Below are 14,645 nucleotides of genomic sequence, written 5' to 3' on the forward strand. Positions count from 1 at the left end.
GGAAGAGGGAATTAATGACAGTATTTGTCATGGTTCCTGTGCCCCGCTGGTCAATCCTCTATGGGGCAATATGTTTGTGGTTTGTTTGCTCTCTCGCCCTCTCTCTCTCACTCTCTCTCTCTCTCGCCACGGCGATGCTCACTGCGGGCTCCCGCTGCTGGCCCACACACCTGCTCATCACCACACCGGCCGCTGATCCCAGCTGATTACTGCACTACTTAGATGGCGAGTCTGCACTAGTCTTCGCTGGATCGTTGAGCTATCAGTGTCAGTTAGACTTGTGTTTCTGCTGACCTGTACCTTGAGAATTTCTTATAATTATCCTGCTAACCCGACGTTTTGTGTGTAGATCATTTTTGGAACCCGATGCGGAGAGGAGTGATTGAGGGGGAACGTTTTTGTACAGAAAGTGTGGAACACCCTTCTCCCAACCCTGTTTCCCACGGACCCTGGCGACCCGTTTCCCCTGCACGTTGTATATAGCCACTTGGTGTATGTGTTCACTGTAAATAAACGCACTGTCCTTCGCTTAAAGGAAAACCCTGGCCTGCGCCTGAGTCTCTTTCGGAAACCTTATCAGAACGATCCAGCCATTATGGACTCAGCAGGACAGGACCCCGTGGGCCGGGCTCTGGCCGCCCAGGAAGCCGCGCTGGCCCGCCATGAACAAATGCTCGGGCAGCTACGGCAGGATGTCGCCGCATTGACCCTGGCGGTGGCGCAGTTAATACCGCTGGAGGGAAATGCGCAACCAGGGAATCCCCAGCCACCCAGCCCGGCTCCCCAGGCGGCACCGCCCGCCGTAGCGTCAGGTAGCTCACCGCGGGTCGGTACGCCGACTGACGGACCTTTACCCACACCGGAACCATTCTCGGGTGAGTCTGACAAATGTGCCGGATTTTTGGCTCAGGTGTCTCTGACGTTTCGCGAGCTGCAGCGTTTTCATAGCAACGATGGGGCGAAGATCACTTATTTAGTTCAACTTCTGAGGGGCCGTGCACTAAAGTGGGCCCAGGTTGTGTTAAACTCTGATCCTGTCATCACCTACGCTGACTTTCTCTCCAAATTTAAGAGTGTGTTTAACCCAGGCACCGGGGCAGAGGCCGCTGCTCTCCGTCTCCTCAACTTCAAACAAGGTAGGAGAAGCATGTCTGAATACGCTATCGACTTCTGGATTCTGGCAGAAGAGGCAGGGTGGAATCAGGAGGCGCTACGGAGCACGTTGCTGAACAATATCAGAGAAGAATTAAGGGACGAGCTAATCATGCGTGATCTCCCTGCCTCCTTTAATGAGCTAATGTCCCTGTGCATTAAGGTGGATGAGCGGCTACGGGCTCGCCGGTCGCAGCGGAACTACAACTTCCATGAGGCTGGGGGAGTCTCTGGCACTGGCGCCATGGCGGATGCCGGCCCCTCCCGGACTCACGAGAGCGGGGATGGAGAGGAACCCATGCAGCTGGGCGGCTCCCATCTCACCGCGGCGGAGCGTCAGCGCAGGATTACGGCCGGTGAGTGCCTCTATTGTGGTCACAGGGGACATGTTGTGGCTACCTGCCCTTCGCGGGCAAAAGGGCGCGCCCGCCAGTGATGGTAGGAGTACTGGTGGGCGAGCTGAGCCAGGAAGAAGCTCCTCCCCGTTTAACACTACCGGCCACGCTTTCCATTCACTCTAAGAGCCGCTCCCTATCGGTGTTGATCGACTCTGGGGCGGAACAAAACTTTATTGACTGTCAGTTAGCCCGGCAACTTGGGTTACTATTGGAACCCCTGCCTCATGCCTTACGTGTTACGGCGTTGTCAGGTCAACGCCTTCCAGACATCACTCTGGTGACGGAGCCTGTCGAGCTCACCCTCTCTGGCAATCATTCTGAAGAAATCTGTTTTTTGGTGTTTAAAGCAACTCGCACTCCACTAGTTCTCGGCCATCCTTGGCTACAGCAGCACAACCCTCACATAGATTGGCTAAAGGGGCGTGTCACTGGGTGGGGGGAGGACTGCCACATGACCTGCCTTAAAGCTGCCTCGCCTCCAAGCACTGAAACGCCCTCTCCTGGGGAATTGAAATCAGCTGATTTAACTAATGTGCCCTCTGTTTATCACGACCTAGCTGAGGTGTTTCAAAAGGCCCGCGCCCAGTCACTTCCTCCGCATAGGCCCTATGACTGTGCTATCGAACTGCTCCCGGGAGCTCCTTTACCCACCAGTCGGCTATATAGCATCTCACTTCCAGAACGAGACGCTATGGACAAGTACATCACGGAATCCCTGGCTGCCGGCCTCATTCGGGCCTCCACCTCTCCAGTCGCGGCAGGCTTCTTCTTTGTCGAAAAGAAGGATAAAACCCTCCGGCCATGCATCGACTATCGCGGATTAAACAACATCACAGTAAAAAATAAATACCCTCTGCCGCTCCTCAGTTCAGCCTTCGAGCTCCTCCAGGGGGCTACTGTTTTCACCAAACTGGATTTGCGAAACGCATACCATCTGGTTCGCATCCGTGAGGGCGATGAGTGGAAGACCGCCTTCAACACCCACCTCGGCCACTTCGAGTACCTTGTCATGCCCTTTGGTCTCACTAACGCCCCTGCGGTGTTCCAAGCCCTGGTGAATGACGTGCTCAGAGACTTCATTAACCGTTTTGTTTTTGTCTATCTAGATGACATCCTGATCTTTTCCAGAAACCAATCCGAGCACGAGACACATGTCAGACAGGTCCTGCAACGACTCCTCGAAAACCGATTGTTCGTCAAAGGAGAAAAGTGTGAGTTCCACATCTCCACCGTCGCATTCCTGGGGTACATAATCGACCAAGGAAATCTCCGCCCGGACCCTGTGAAGGTAAAAGCCGTTGTTGAGTGGCCGGAACCTCCTAATAGGCACCAACTGCAACGTTTCCTTGGGTTTGCCAACTTTTACCGGCGGTTCATTCGGGACTTCAGCCGAGTTGCCTTGCCGCTGACCCAGCTAACCTCTCCCAAGCTTCCTTTTCAGTTGAACAAAGAAGCTCAGGTAGCTTTCCAAGAACTGAAGAAACGATTCGCCTCAGCCCCCATCCTGATCCAACCCGACCTCATGCAGCCATTTGTGGTCGAGGTCGACGCGTCCGACTCAGGGGTTGGAGCGGTTCTGTCGCAACGAAAGGACGGTAAGCTCCACCCTTGTGCCTTCTTCTCCCGCCGTCTGTCCCCTGCAGAGAGAAACTATGATGTCGGGGATCGGGAACTGCTGGCGATAAAACTAGCCCTGGAGGAGTGGCGGCACTGGTTGGAGGCACGGCTCAGCCTTTCCTCGTCTGGACAGACCACAAGAACCTGGCATACCTGCAATCAGCTAAGAGGCTCAACGCCCGACAGGCCAGGTGGGCCCTGTTTTTCACCCGTTTCCACTTCTCCATCTCTTACAGACCCGGTTCCCAGAATGTCAAACCCGACGCCCTGTCCCGTCAGTTCTCAGTCTCGGAGGACGCCACTGAGCCCGCTCCCGTTCTCCCCGCCACCTGTGTCGTGGGCACCATCTCCTGGGGGATCGAAGCAGCCATTCGGGAGGCTCAGGTGTCGGAACCGGATCCGGGAGGTGGGCCAGCCCAACGGCTCTACGTCCCTCAATCAGTACGTTCTCAAGTACTTCAATGGGCCCACACTGCCCGCTTTACGTGCCACCCAGGGGTCCACCGCACTATCAACTTCCTCCAGCGCTGCTTCTGGTGGCCTTCTCTGACTAAGGACGCTCGGGAGTACGTCTCCGCCTGCGCGACCTGTGCCCTCCTTCCAGGCCCCCTCCGCCCGCCCGGCTTGTGGACGGCTTGCCCGCCTATTCCATCACGCGGATTATGGACTCTCGCCGCCGCGGGCGTGGCTTCCAGTACCTTGTGGACTGGGAGGGCTATGGCATTGAGGAGCGGTCCTGGGTTCCGCGGGCCGCTGTCCTGGACGAGCGTATGCTGCGGGCCTTCCATCTGTCTCATCCTGGTAAGCCTGGTGGGTCGCCGGGGGGCTCCCGTTGAGGGGGGGGTACTGTCATGGTCCCTGTGCCCCGCTGGTCAATCCTCTATGGGGCAATATGTTTGTGGTTTGTTTGCTCTCTCGCCCTCTCTCTCACTCTCTCTCTCTCTCGCCACGGCAATGCTCACTGCGGGCTCCCGCTGCTGGCCCACACACCTGCTCATCACCACACCGGCCGCTGATCCCAGCTGATTACTGCACTACTTAGATGGCGAGTCTGCACTAGTCTTCGCTGGATCGTTGAGCTATCAGTGTCAGTTAGACTTGTGTTTCTGCTAACCTGTACCTTGAGAATTTCTTATAATTATCCTGCTAACCAGACGTTTTGTGTGTAGATCATTTTTGGAACCCGATGCGGAGAGGAGTGATTGAGGGGGAACGTTTTTGTACAGAAAGTGTGGAACACCCTTCTCCCAACCCTGTTTCCCACGGACCCTGGCGACCCGGACCCGTTTCCCCTGCACGTTGTATATAGCCACTTGGTGTATGTGTTCACTGTAAATAAACGCACTGTCCTTCGCTTAAAGGAAAACCCTGGCCTGCGCCTGAGTCTCTTTCGGAAACCTTATCAGTATTTATCAAATGTGAAGCGTAGTTTGGATCTTCTTTTGCTGCTGGTTCAGTTAATTTTGAATTTTGATTGGAGAGTGATGAAACCTGGAGCTTCAGAATCTGTGAGCTGTCTTTCAGAAAGCAATGGAGCAATCTCAGAGGACAAAGAGCTCAGAAAGTTGTTGAACATTTTAGTTTCGTTTCACAGTAAAATGAGTCAGAGCATCATCAGGACTTAATATTGTACTCTGATTCTTTTGAGAATAAAACACTTGAGGAAGAGCACTACGATTGCGATGAACATGCTAAAGATTATGTTATCATGAAATTTCTGTTGACTAAAGGACTGATGAAACTTTGTGCTATGGCCAGCAAAGAGCACCAGGTTGGGGTGTCACTTTGAACGAGCTGGGTGTGGGATATGGGGGTAATGCGCAAGCTTATTTATCTTTGGTTAAAAAGTCCCCGAAAATGCAGACAGTCTATGCAAATTCTAACTGATTTCAGCATTCATGGTTTCTGTCAGGCAATATCTTCCTTAAAGTTTTGCAAGGAAACCAAGGTCTCTCATTGAAATTAGCACGTAGAAAGCAACTGAATTGAGACAAGTTTTGCTTTACACAAGCCCAGTTCTACTGAATAATATACCAAGCCAAATGTATAGATACTTTATACTGTTATCTGTATCTACAAGAATTCATCTAAGTCCTGATTTGTATATTGATAACTGACTGTGATTATGCAGAGGATGTTTTGAAGCAGTTTGTGAAAGATTTTGCTTTGATTTATGGTCTTGACTTTGTTGGTTATAATATACATTCTTTAATACACCTAGCTCAAGATGTACAGAAGTTTGGCCCTTTAGACAGCATTTCCTGCTTCCCATTAGAAACCTTCCTTGGTGGAATTTATTTGGATTCTGGAAGCAGATTGGGAAAGGGAAGCGGAAAAGGAGGTAATTGTGTTGAAAACACCTTAAAAGCAAAAATTAGAAACCTTCCTTGGTGGAATTTATTTGGATTCTGGAAGCAGATTGGGAAAGGGAAGCGGAAAAGGAGGTAATTGTGTTGAAAACACCTTAAAAGCAAAAATTTATTGAGATTATAAGAAAAAAAAAACCTGACAGTTTCTTTAGCAGACACTTGCCTTGCTGCTCATCAGGTTCAGATATGATTTCAAAATAGCGCTTTATAATTTGTTGACTTTTAAAAATCTGTTTTAGACTTTTTTTTGATGCCATTATATACATTAATGTTTTTAGTTTGTAGGACTAACCAGTACCCTAAATTATGTGTTTGGATTATTATTTATTTGTGTGTGTATGTTTGTTGTATTTTGTTTGTTTGTTTGTTTTAAGGCCAGTGATCCCGTCGAGCTCTGATGAGGATTGGGACAACACTGCGGAACAGCCAGAGACCTCACCACCATCAGCAATGGAGAATAGACATTCAAGTGAAACTCACTTCCTGAACATCACTCATCCATTTGTTCAGCCGCTACAACCCTCAACTCCTTCACCTGTGGTTTCACAACCAGTTCCAAGACAACTTCTACAAGCCACCAATACGAGCATGTTTGTACGTGTTCTAACCCTCCTGGAAGACATTAAGGACACTCAGAGGGTCCACAGTCGAATGCTACAGTCTCTCCTTACACAACGTGATGGACCAGTTGCTGCAGTATTACCCGAGGGTGCTGTATTTCCCATCCGGACAGTAGCAGATGTGGCAGCACTGGAGCAAAAACTGGCAGACCCTGTCTTCCTAAAAGAAGTGGTAAATAATAATGATGTAATAACAATATTCAATGATTAATGCCTCAATCAGTCTGTGTTTCATGCTAGCAGTTATGATCAAGGAAAGTTGCTGTTTGTTCGAACATGGTCAGTGCAATGAAGGAGTGGAAGGAGAGCTGAACAAAAGTTGCTATTTTTGTTAATAAAATAACTTCTCCAAACATTACCTAGTTATAAGTTGTGCCATGCCAAACCCAAAACTTAAGAAATTACTTTTGGTGAATCATTTAGCTCTTTGCATTCACATCAGACAGTGTTTGACTTTGACACCTAGCTCTTTCTCAGTCAATTAGCATCAATATTATAGAGCCTAATTACTGTGTAGCTGTGCTTGCTTTCTTTTAGGTGTGACTGATGGTACTACTGTCAGTAAAATTATTGTCCTTGCGTGTCCTAAGGTTGCTGTTGTGGCAGAGATCAGAGGGAGCACTGTTGATGAAGCCACAAGAAGAATGATGGCCTTCATTATGGACAATGCTCTTTCCAGGCAATATAACTTCGTTGGGTGCCATGCAAAGCGGGAATTTCGAGGGCTTAAAGTTTTTGAAGTGCTATATGGTAAGTTCATTAGTTGTAAGATATTTTGTTGATGTTTGAATAACGGATGCTCACTACAGCTGCAGTCATTCAGAAACAACTTTTCTCTCCACCATTGTGAGTGGCTAGCTTCGCAATAACAGAAGTTTGACTTGATTGACGCGGGAATGTTCCCAGTTAGCCTAGCGGTCAGCAAGGAGGCTTCAGCGGTGCATTATGGGATCTGTAGTTTGTATATTATTAGCGCCTCATATCGCCGGGCCATGCATAACAATAATAGTACATCTATATAAAATGATCTTGCGGGCCGGATATAAATGTATGCCGGGCCGGATGTGGCCCGCAGGCCTTGACTTTGACACGTGGTTTAGATAGACTGTACAAATTGTGGAGATGAAACCATCAGCTCATGTTGTTCTGGAGGTTGGTGGCTGCTGGCAGGAATGACCACGTTTCTTTCTGGCTTGTAGCATACTTGAAGAAGTCTCTCACTAAACAGTTTTTTGGTTGCTCACAGAATGTGAATAAGCTCCAGGAACTCCAGAGCCAGCCTCTATTTTTTCCAGTGTAATTAGTAACACACTGATTTATCTGATGGCCCTATTTTTGATTTACATGAAAATAGGGCTGCCACAAACGATTATTTTGATAGTCGACTAGTCACCGATTATTTTTGCGATTATTCGACTAATCAGATCATCATCCATTGGACGTAAAACAACAGCTTATTGCACCAGCAGCATCTGCTCTTATATAACTATCATTAGCTTACAGCTTTAAGTGTTTAAGGTCTGTGCTAACTAAAAATAAAGACAAGATGATAGTTTATTAAATTTTAATGAAATTTGCAGATTGTTTCGGTGAAGTTTAATAAACTCCTTGCTATCTAAAATATAACAGGACACCGGAGTATATTCTGGAGCATCTCACACTTCTGATAATCAGTTGTCTGCTTGACGTTTATTCAGCTGTGTAAAAACTATAACTTTAATCTCAGACAAACTGATTTACTCAGGAACAAATAAAATACTAAAAAAAAAAGCCAAACAATAACATTTTAAGTTATCTAAGTGACTCATATATATTTAACCTGAGTAGCGAAAGACAGCGGTGGGTTTGAAAACGATTTGCGGGGAGTCCGGTGTTCTCACGGCGCTAGTGAGCCTAGCCCCCGGCTCGCTAACGAGCTAGTGGGTAACAGATGTCTCCAAAAACGTCGGAGCGCTTTTGAAAATATGTGGTGTCCTGATAAACTGAGCAGATATTTGAGGTTTACACAGCTACATTCTCGCCTGAGAATATGTTAAACGTTTATTTTGTGACCCAGAAAGAATAATAAGAGTAACATTAAAACTAACTAGCTGCCGCCATTGTTGGAAACTGCGCTGGGCCGCGCTATGAATTCTGGGACACAGCTGCTTCTTCTTCTTCTTCGGGGTTTAACGGTAGCTGGCATCCTTGTACATGCAATGCTGCCATCTTCTGTTTCAGTCCGTTATTACACTCTTAAATCCTGCCACTTATTCCTGCGTCTTTTGTGATCTTACAAAGCTTCAAACGACGCGTCGACTATTAAATCAGTCGTCGACGATTTTGATAGTCGACGTAATCGTGACTAGTCGACAAATCGTGGCAGTCCTACATGAAAATTATTGGCGCCCGCCTGGCACACACCTCAAGAAGTGGAATCTGTTTTCTCCTTGGTAGATGTAGCCCTTGTTACATTTTACTATTTTGTTTTGTGTTCATTATGAGGTGCTGTACCATGCAAAAAACTGGTTAACCACTTGCCTGTTCTAAGCTCTGTGCCAATCACTGAGACAGCCCACAACACCAGTTATCATTGTAACTATGTAGACATCTTTTAAACATTTGTCTTAAATGTTTTAAGGTAAAATGTTTCACATTAATTTAATTTTTGAGTGCCTACTTGGTAAATCATTTTGTAAATAGCTTTTCTGTTTCCATGAATACTCATGGTCTTCAAAGAGTTCAATGTAGGAGGTCAAACAACTTGAACAGCACAACCTCCAAAACAACTTCAGTACTATCGCAAATCTGATTTTGTTTGTGAAAATGCACTAATTTTTTATTTTTTTTTATTTCTTTCAGGACCAATGGATTGGTGAATGAGTGAGAAGCTGTGGTTTGCTGCATTTGTTTTTCCTTTAAACTGTATAACATTTATTTGTTATTGTTTTGTGTATACTGTGGACATTTTTGTCAACTTGTTCTCCAAACAAAAAATGTATTATATAAAAAAGCATACTGTTTTAAAATTTCATAGTAATCAGTATTAATAAAAAAGATAAACTGGCTTTGTTGTACAGGTGATTTAAATTATAGCTTACTTACATTATCCAAAATTCCATCTGGGCAAACACACTTGGGGCCACCATGGAAACTGACGACAAAAATAGCTGGGTCTCAGGTTGGTAACCCAAGTGGGCCCCAAGTATCAGACCTGCTTCTATCCATCTGGGCCCCATACTCATTTATTGTCTGGGGCTGATTTGGGACCCATCATTAACCCATCTGGGAAAACACATTTGGGGCCATCATGGAAACTGAGGACAAAAGTAGCTGGGTGCCAGGTGGGTAACCCAAGTGGGCCCCAACCATCAGACCCGCTTCTACCCATCTGGGCCCCATACTCATTTGTTGGCTGGGCCTGATTTGGGGCCCATCCGGGTCCCATCAATAATCCATCTGGGCAAACACATTTGGGGCCACCATGGAAACTGAGGACAAAATTAGCTGGGTCCTAGGTGGGTAACCCAAGTGGGCCCCAAATATCAGATCTGCTTCTACCCATCTGGGCCCCACATATTTTTTTTGACTGGGCCTGATTTGGGGCTTATCTGGGACCCAGCATAAACCCATCTAGGAAAACACATTTGGGGCCACCATGGAAACTGAGGACAAAATTAGCTGGACCCCAGTTGGGTTTCCCAAGTGGGCCCCAAATATTAGCCCTGCTGCTCCCTATTTGGGCCCCACATATGTGTGTTGACTGGGTTGCTATCTTAAATATAACAGGACACTGGCGTAAATTCTCAACCGTCTCACATTTCTGTTTAATCAGTTTTCTGTTTGACGTTTATTCAGCGGTGAAAAAACCAAGGAGGAATCCACCCGGGGGATTAATAAAGTTTTATTTTATTTAATTTAATCTAATAACTTTAATCTCAGCCAAACCGGTTTACTCACGAACAAATAAAACACTGAAAAAAGACAAACAATAAAATTTTTAGGTTGTCTAAGTGACTTATATATTCGTTCAACACCTGGGGGACCAATATAAACAATATTGGTCCCCCAGGACACACACGTCCTTCAAATTCGGGGAAAAGGAGGACGCATTTGTCGGCTGCATTCGGAGGAGTCTACAAATTTGGACAGCCTTCGGCGCGTCGCTGTGACGTAATCGGTCTACAAATGCGGCCTCAGGAGGATGCAGCCCATGAATTTGGACACGACAAGCGTTAATTGGAACACAGCCTATGAATTTGGACAGCCTTTGGCTGCAGACAGAGGAGAGCTTTGACCAGGTACCAAAGCAAATCATTCGTACTGTACAAATAATGTAAATATGACGGTGTATCACAAAAGATTTATATCAAACGGATCACTTGGCCCATATTACGTTACTTGCTCTTCGAGTGAATCAACAAATGGCAAAATGAAAAGCCGAACAACAACAATGCTGTCTTTTTTAGAGAGTCTTAGCTTACATGTGTTTTTATTTCATATTTCCAGTTGTTACCCTCCGCGGCTGAATAAAGCACTTTAAATTGGTTTCAGTTATGTACTGATGAACACAACAATAAGGGGCTTCTTTCAAAGAAAAATCTCAGGTAGATGTTATTTTATATATTGTGGAGGTAAGCATCAACGACACAGAGCTCTCAGTTCTCACTCCTTCTTTATTCCTCTCCAACATCAACTGCACATATCGCGCCACAAAACACAGGAACACACTTCGTTAATACTGGGTGTGAGTGGAGCCCTCTAGTGGTCCACCATACATGCCCCCACCGAACACCCAGCAGAACTAGTCCAGGACCCGGGGCTTAAGCAAACGGCCGGAACGGCTGAACCGGGGGGGTGGGGAACTGACAGAGGGCAACCCATCATATGGTGGACGCAGCGGAGTCCTATGGGCATCGTGCCTGGTATCGAAACACGGGGGGGGCTCTCAGGTAAGAATTCCCTTGGGACCCGGAGGGGTTGGCCGAGGACCAGTTCAGCTGGGGAAACCCTGAGGTCTTCTTTAACCGCAATTCCACCAAAACCCACAGAAGACGGTCAACCCAGTCGCCATCTGTTAAGGAAGCCCGGAGTGACCTTAAGTGACCGGTGAAACCGCTCGCGCATCCCGTTAGCTTGCGGGTGGTATGCTGGACCTTGACCCCCAGGCCGTCAGCCATAGCAGACCAAAGCTCAGAAACAAACTGGGGCCCCCTGTCCGAGGTAACACTGGGTGTGAGTGGAGCCCTCTAGTGGTCCACCACAATATTATGCTTTGTATGTTGTTCAGTATTTTTCTATGCAAAACAAGAGGAATTTCAATAAACAGCAGTATATTCACAGTTGAAACCAGATATTTACATACACTTTAGGGAAAAAACATAAAAACTTTTTTTCTGTTAAACATCAATTTAGAGTAAACCTGTTTGTTTTAGATAAATAAATATTGAAAGATCTTTTGAATTAGTTAAATGTCAGAATAAAGAGAGAGAGAGCTGTCTCTTTTTTATCACTTTCATCAAATTTAGGAGTACATATACACTAAGTTTATTGTTAATTAATAAGATAACTCCAGACGATTCCATTCTGAGCTTCTGATAGGTTAGTAGAGTCCATGGGAGTAAATTGGTGACACACCTGTGGATGCATATAAGGCACACCCAAAACACAGAGCCTGTTTCTTTGTCATGGGAAAATCAAGAGATATCAACCAAAACACCAGGAAAAGAATTGTGGACCTCCATAAGTGTGGCTCAATTTTGAATACAATTTGGGTGCCATTTGCAATTAAGAAATACCTACAATTTTCACTCTTTACTTTTAAATTTAACAAATATGTTTTTTTATATTTATCAATCTAAAAAAATAAACATTTAGTCCGATTTGATGTTTTACAATTAAAAAAGTGTTTGTGTTTTTATCTGAAGAGTATGTAAATATTAGGGGTGCAACAATACACAAAATTCACGGTTCGGTTCGGTTCGATAATTTGGTCACATGGTTCGATATTTTTTCAATACAAAAAAAAATGTTCATGTCTTTTTAATTTATCATTTATTAAAATTATAAATATATATTTTAACTCAAAAGTACAGTTTTTAAATTTAATGTTGCTGAAACAACAAAATAAAAATCTTTCTGATCTTTGGAAAATCACTCATCTTTGGAAAAGAGAGTTTATTTCAGAGAAATAGCTCTTTCCAAAATAAAAGCTATACTATACGCTTCTTCTGGGCTATATTCTCAGCAGCATATTAAACATATCAGGTCCCCATAAGCAGACTAATGTGCTAACGGCTGTCTAAATGACTCGGGTAAAGTTTGTAGCATGCTTGCTTGTTGTTTTTGTCTGCTTCCACTTGTCTTTGCGCTAGGATGATGTCGGCGTAAATGTGCTGTCATATTCGTTGTGTTCCCACTAGTGCTGTCAGCGTTAATCTCATTAAAATGACAAATCTCCATTAACAAGTTACCGAGGATCGCCCCGTGCATGGGGCTGGACGGCGTCAATGCGTTAACAAGCTAACTGCGCTAACGCACTAGTTCCCACAAATTGACCGTTGCGTGGCACATCCGACATACTGTTTTACTTTTGTCCATGACAAACTTTTTTTTTTTTTTGTGTCCATGACGCACTTACTATCGGGGTCATGCTTCACATGAAAACCAAGATAGTTCCAAATGCCTGACCTGAATGAGGGTGGGGGAGATTCAGTTTCGGGTAGCGTTGAGGGAGTTGCCATGTTGCAATGAGCTTAGCTTCTGTCTTGCTAGCTTGCGCTGCACTCAGTGGATCTACACTCGACAGTGCAGCCTAGGCGGAGTACTCGAACGCAGATCCACTGAGCGATCAACACAGACAGCATCGTCAGAAGAAAAGTTGACAAAACAAATAAAAAATGTTGTATTGTTCAATACATATGCGTACCAAACCGAAAGCACTGTATCGAACGGTTCAATATCGATACGAGTATCGTTGCACCCCTAGTAAATATCCGGTTTCAACTGTATATTTGATGATGTTGGTGTTTGGCTTGATTGTCAGCACAAAGAGGGAGAGAGAGGAACAGAGAGGGAGATGGAGAGGAGAATGAGGACAGAACAGAGATGGAACAAGAGCCAGGTGAGACAGACCTTTTACTCAAAAGGTTGTTTGCCAAAACTCATCAGAACATGTATTTAGTACCTTTCTGAATCTAAATAGTGTACTTTGGTAGAATTAAAAAATAAGTGTAGTGCAGGTCTATAATGATTTTTAGTGCTACTATCATCTAGTTTTGATTCTGGTTCTGTCTTGGTTAAGTCCTAAGTAGTCCTGATTTTGAACTGTTGTAGTCCTGTTTTACTTCCAGATCAGTTCTGGGTTCTGGTTGAATTGGGGTTTAGTCCTCGTGTTTTGATACAGCCCCGATTTTGTTCTGTCTTGCTGCTTAATTAAAAAACTAGTTTAAGGTGTCCTGCATATGTGATATATATATTTTTCCTATATGAGGTCATTCTTTTTTGAACAAAACTCAAAACACAGCCTAATAAATCTTTCAGTCAGCCCCAACCCCCACATGCATACTACCCTTTAGGGCTAAGCCCCTGGTGTATAAAATGTCTGGCTCTGCCTCTGGAGTCAACAGTATCCATGACACACAACGTAACGTTCTATAATGTGTCATGCGCAAAAGCGTCAGCTCTAAGAGCCGTGCTTAGAGAGTGCTTTGTAGTGAATCAGAGTCGACTCCCATTGAGCGAGAGCCGGCTCCTCACTTAATTTCCTTTCGCTGTTCAGCTCTCACACAGTGGCTCAGCTATGCTCCAATCCCTCCATATTGTGGCTAATCACATGCGAGGATATAGGATAATATCATTATGTGAAAAACAGAGAGGGTGAGAGATGCGACAGTCGAGTGGAGCGTGCGTCTGTCCTCTCAGTAAGTGAGTGAGACAGTAGACAGCAGTGAGGAGGGATGTGCGAGTGCTTCGCAAAAACACATATATATGGCTGACACCCGTAAACGAAGCAGCATCTGACTGCAGTTTAAAGACTTTTTTTGTCTCAGTCTTGGTGTTGGTTTTGGTCTCGCCTGGACTTGGTCTTGGTCTTGTCTTGGTCTCGATACCCTCTGGTCTTGGTATTGTCTTGGTCTCAGTTTAGGCAGTCTTGACTACAAGTCTAGTAAATATGCTTCCTGTTTCTGTGACTGCTGCTGTTCAGCTTGGCGGGTTTAGAGTAGGAAGTATGACGTGAGTGTCTCAAGTTTCTCAGGAAGCAAGCTGGCACAGCTGTAAGCAGGTGTTTTTATGACACTCCAATCAGCAGCAGGTGACTGACTCGTCATCAGCGTGGTTCCAGCAGATCTAACCAGGTGTGCCCAACCTCTGACTTTATCCCAGCTGTGACAGGCTCCATGTTGCTCAGAGAAATTGGTTTGTGGGGCAACAATCATGTCAAAGGGTATGTCTGGAAGTAGTCAGGGTGTGGCATTGAGACTGAACTCAGCTTTTCACAATATGTGTTT

General features: G+C 45.5%; 1 protein-coding gene across 1 annotated transcript; it reads left to right on the plus strand.

Moving 5' to 3' along the window:
• Positions 1 to 5,549: 5,549 nt before the first annotated feature.
• Positions 5,550 to 9,139, plus strand: LOC112436055 (uncharacterized). The gene is made up of 4 exons (XM_076874248.1): positions 5,550 to 5,611; positions 5,911 to 6,328; positions 6,747 to 6,906; positions 8,998 to 9,139. The coding sequence occupies exons 2-4, from the start codon at positions 5,987 to 5,989 to the stop codon at positions 9,012 to 9,014; spliced, it is 519 nt and encodes a 172-aa protein (XP_076730363.1). The 5' UTR covers positions 5,550 to 5,611; positions 5,911 to 5,986; the 3' UTR covers positions 9,015 to 9,139.
• The last annotated feature ends 5,506 nt before the right edge of the window (positions 9,140 to 14,645 follow it).

Source organism: Maylandia zebra, linkage group LG15 (genome assembly GCF_041146795.1).
Source record: "Maylandia zebra isolate NMK-2024a linkage group LG15, Mzebra_GT3a, whole genome shotgun sequence".
NCBI classification, from domain to species: Eukaryota; Metazoa; Chordata; class Actinopteri; order Cichliformes; family Cichlidae; genus Maylandia; species Maylandia zebra.

What these genes read in the sequence shown, in the direction of transcription:
- LOC112436055 (XM_076874248.1), top strand. Translation starts at nt 5,987, where the DNA reads ATGGAGAATAGACATTCAAGTGAAACTCACTTCCTGAACATCACTCAT. An exon ending in CTGTCTTCCTAAAAGAAGTG is followed by an intron (nt 6,329 to 6,746) that starts GTAAATAATAAT and finishes GCGTGTCCTAAG; the next exon opens with GTTGCTGTTGTGGCAGAGAT.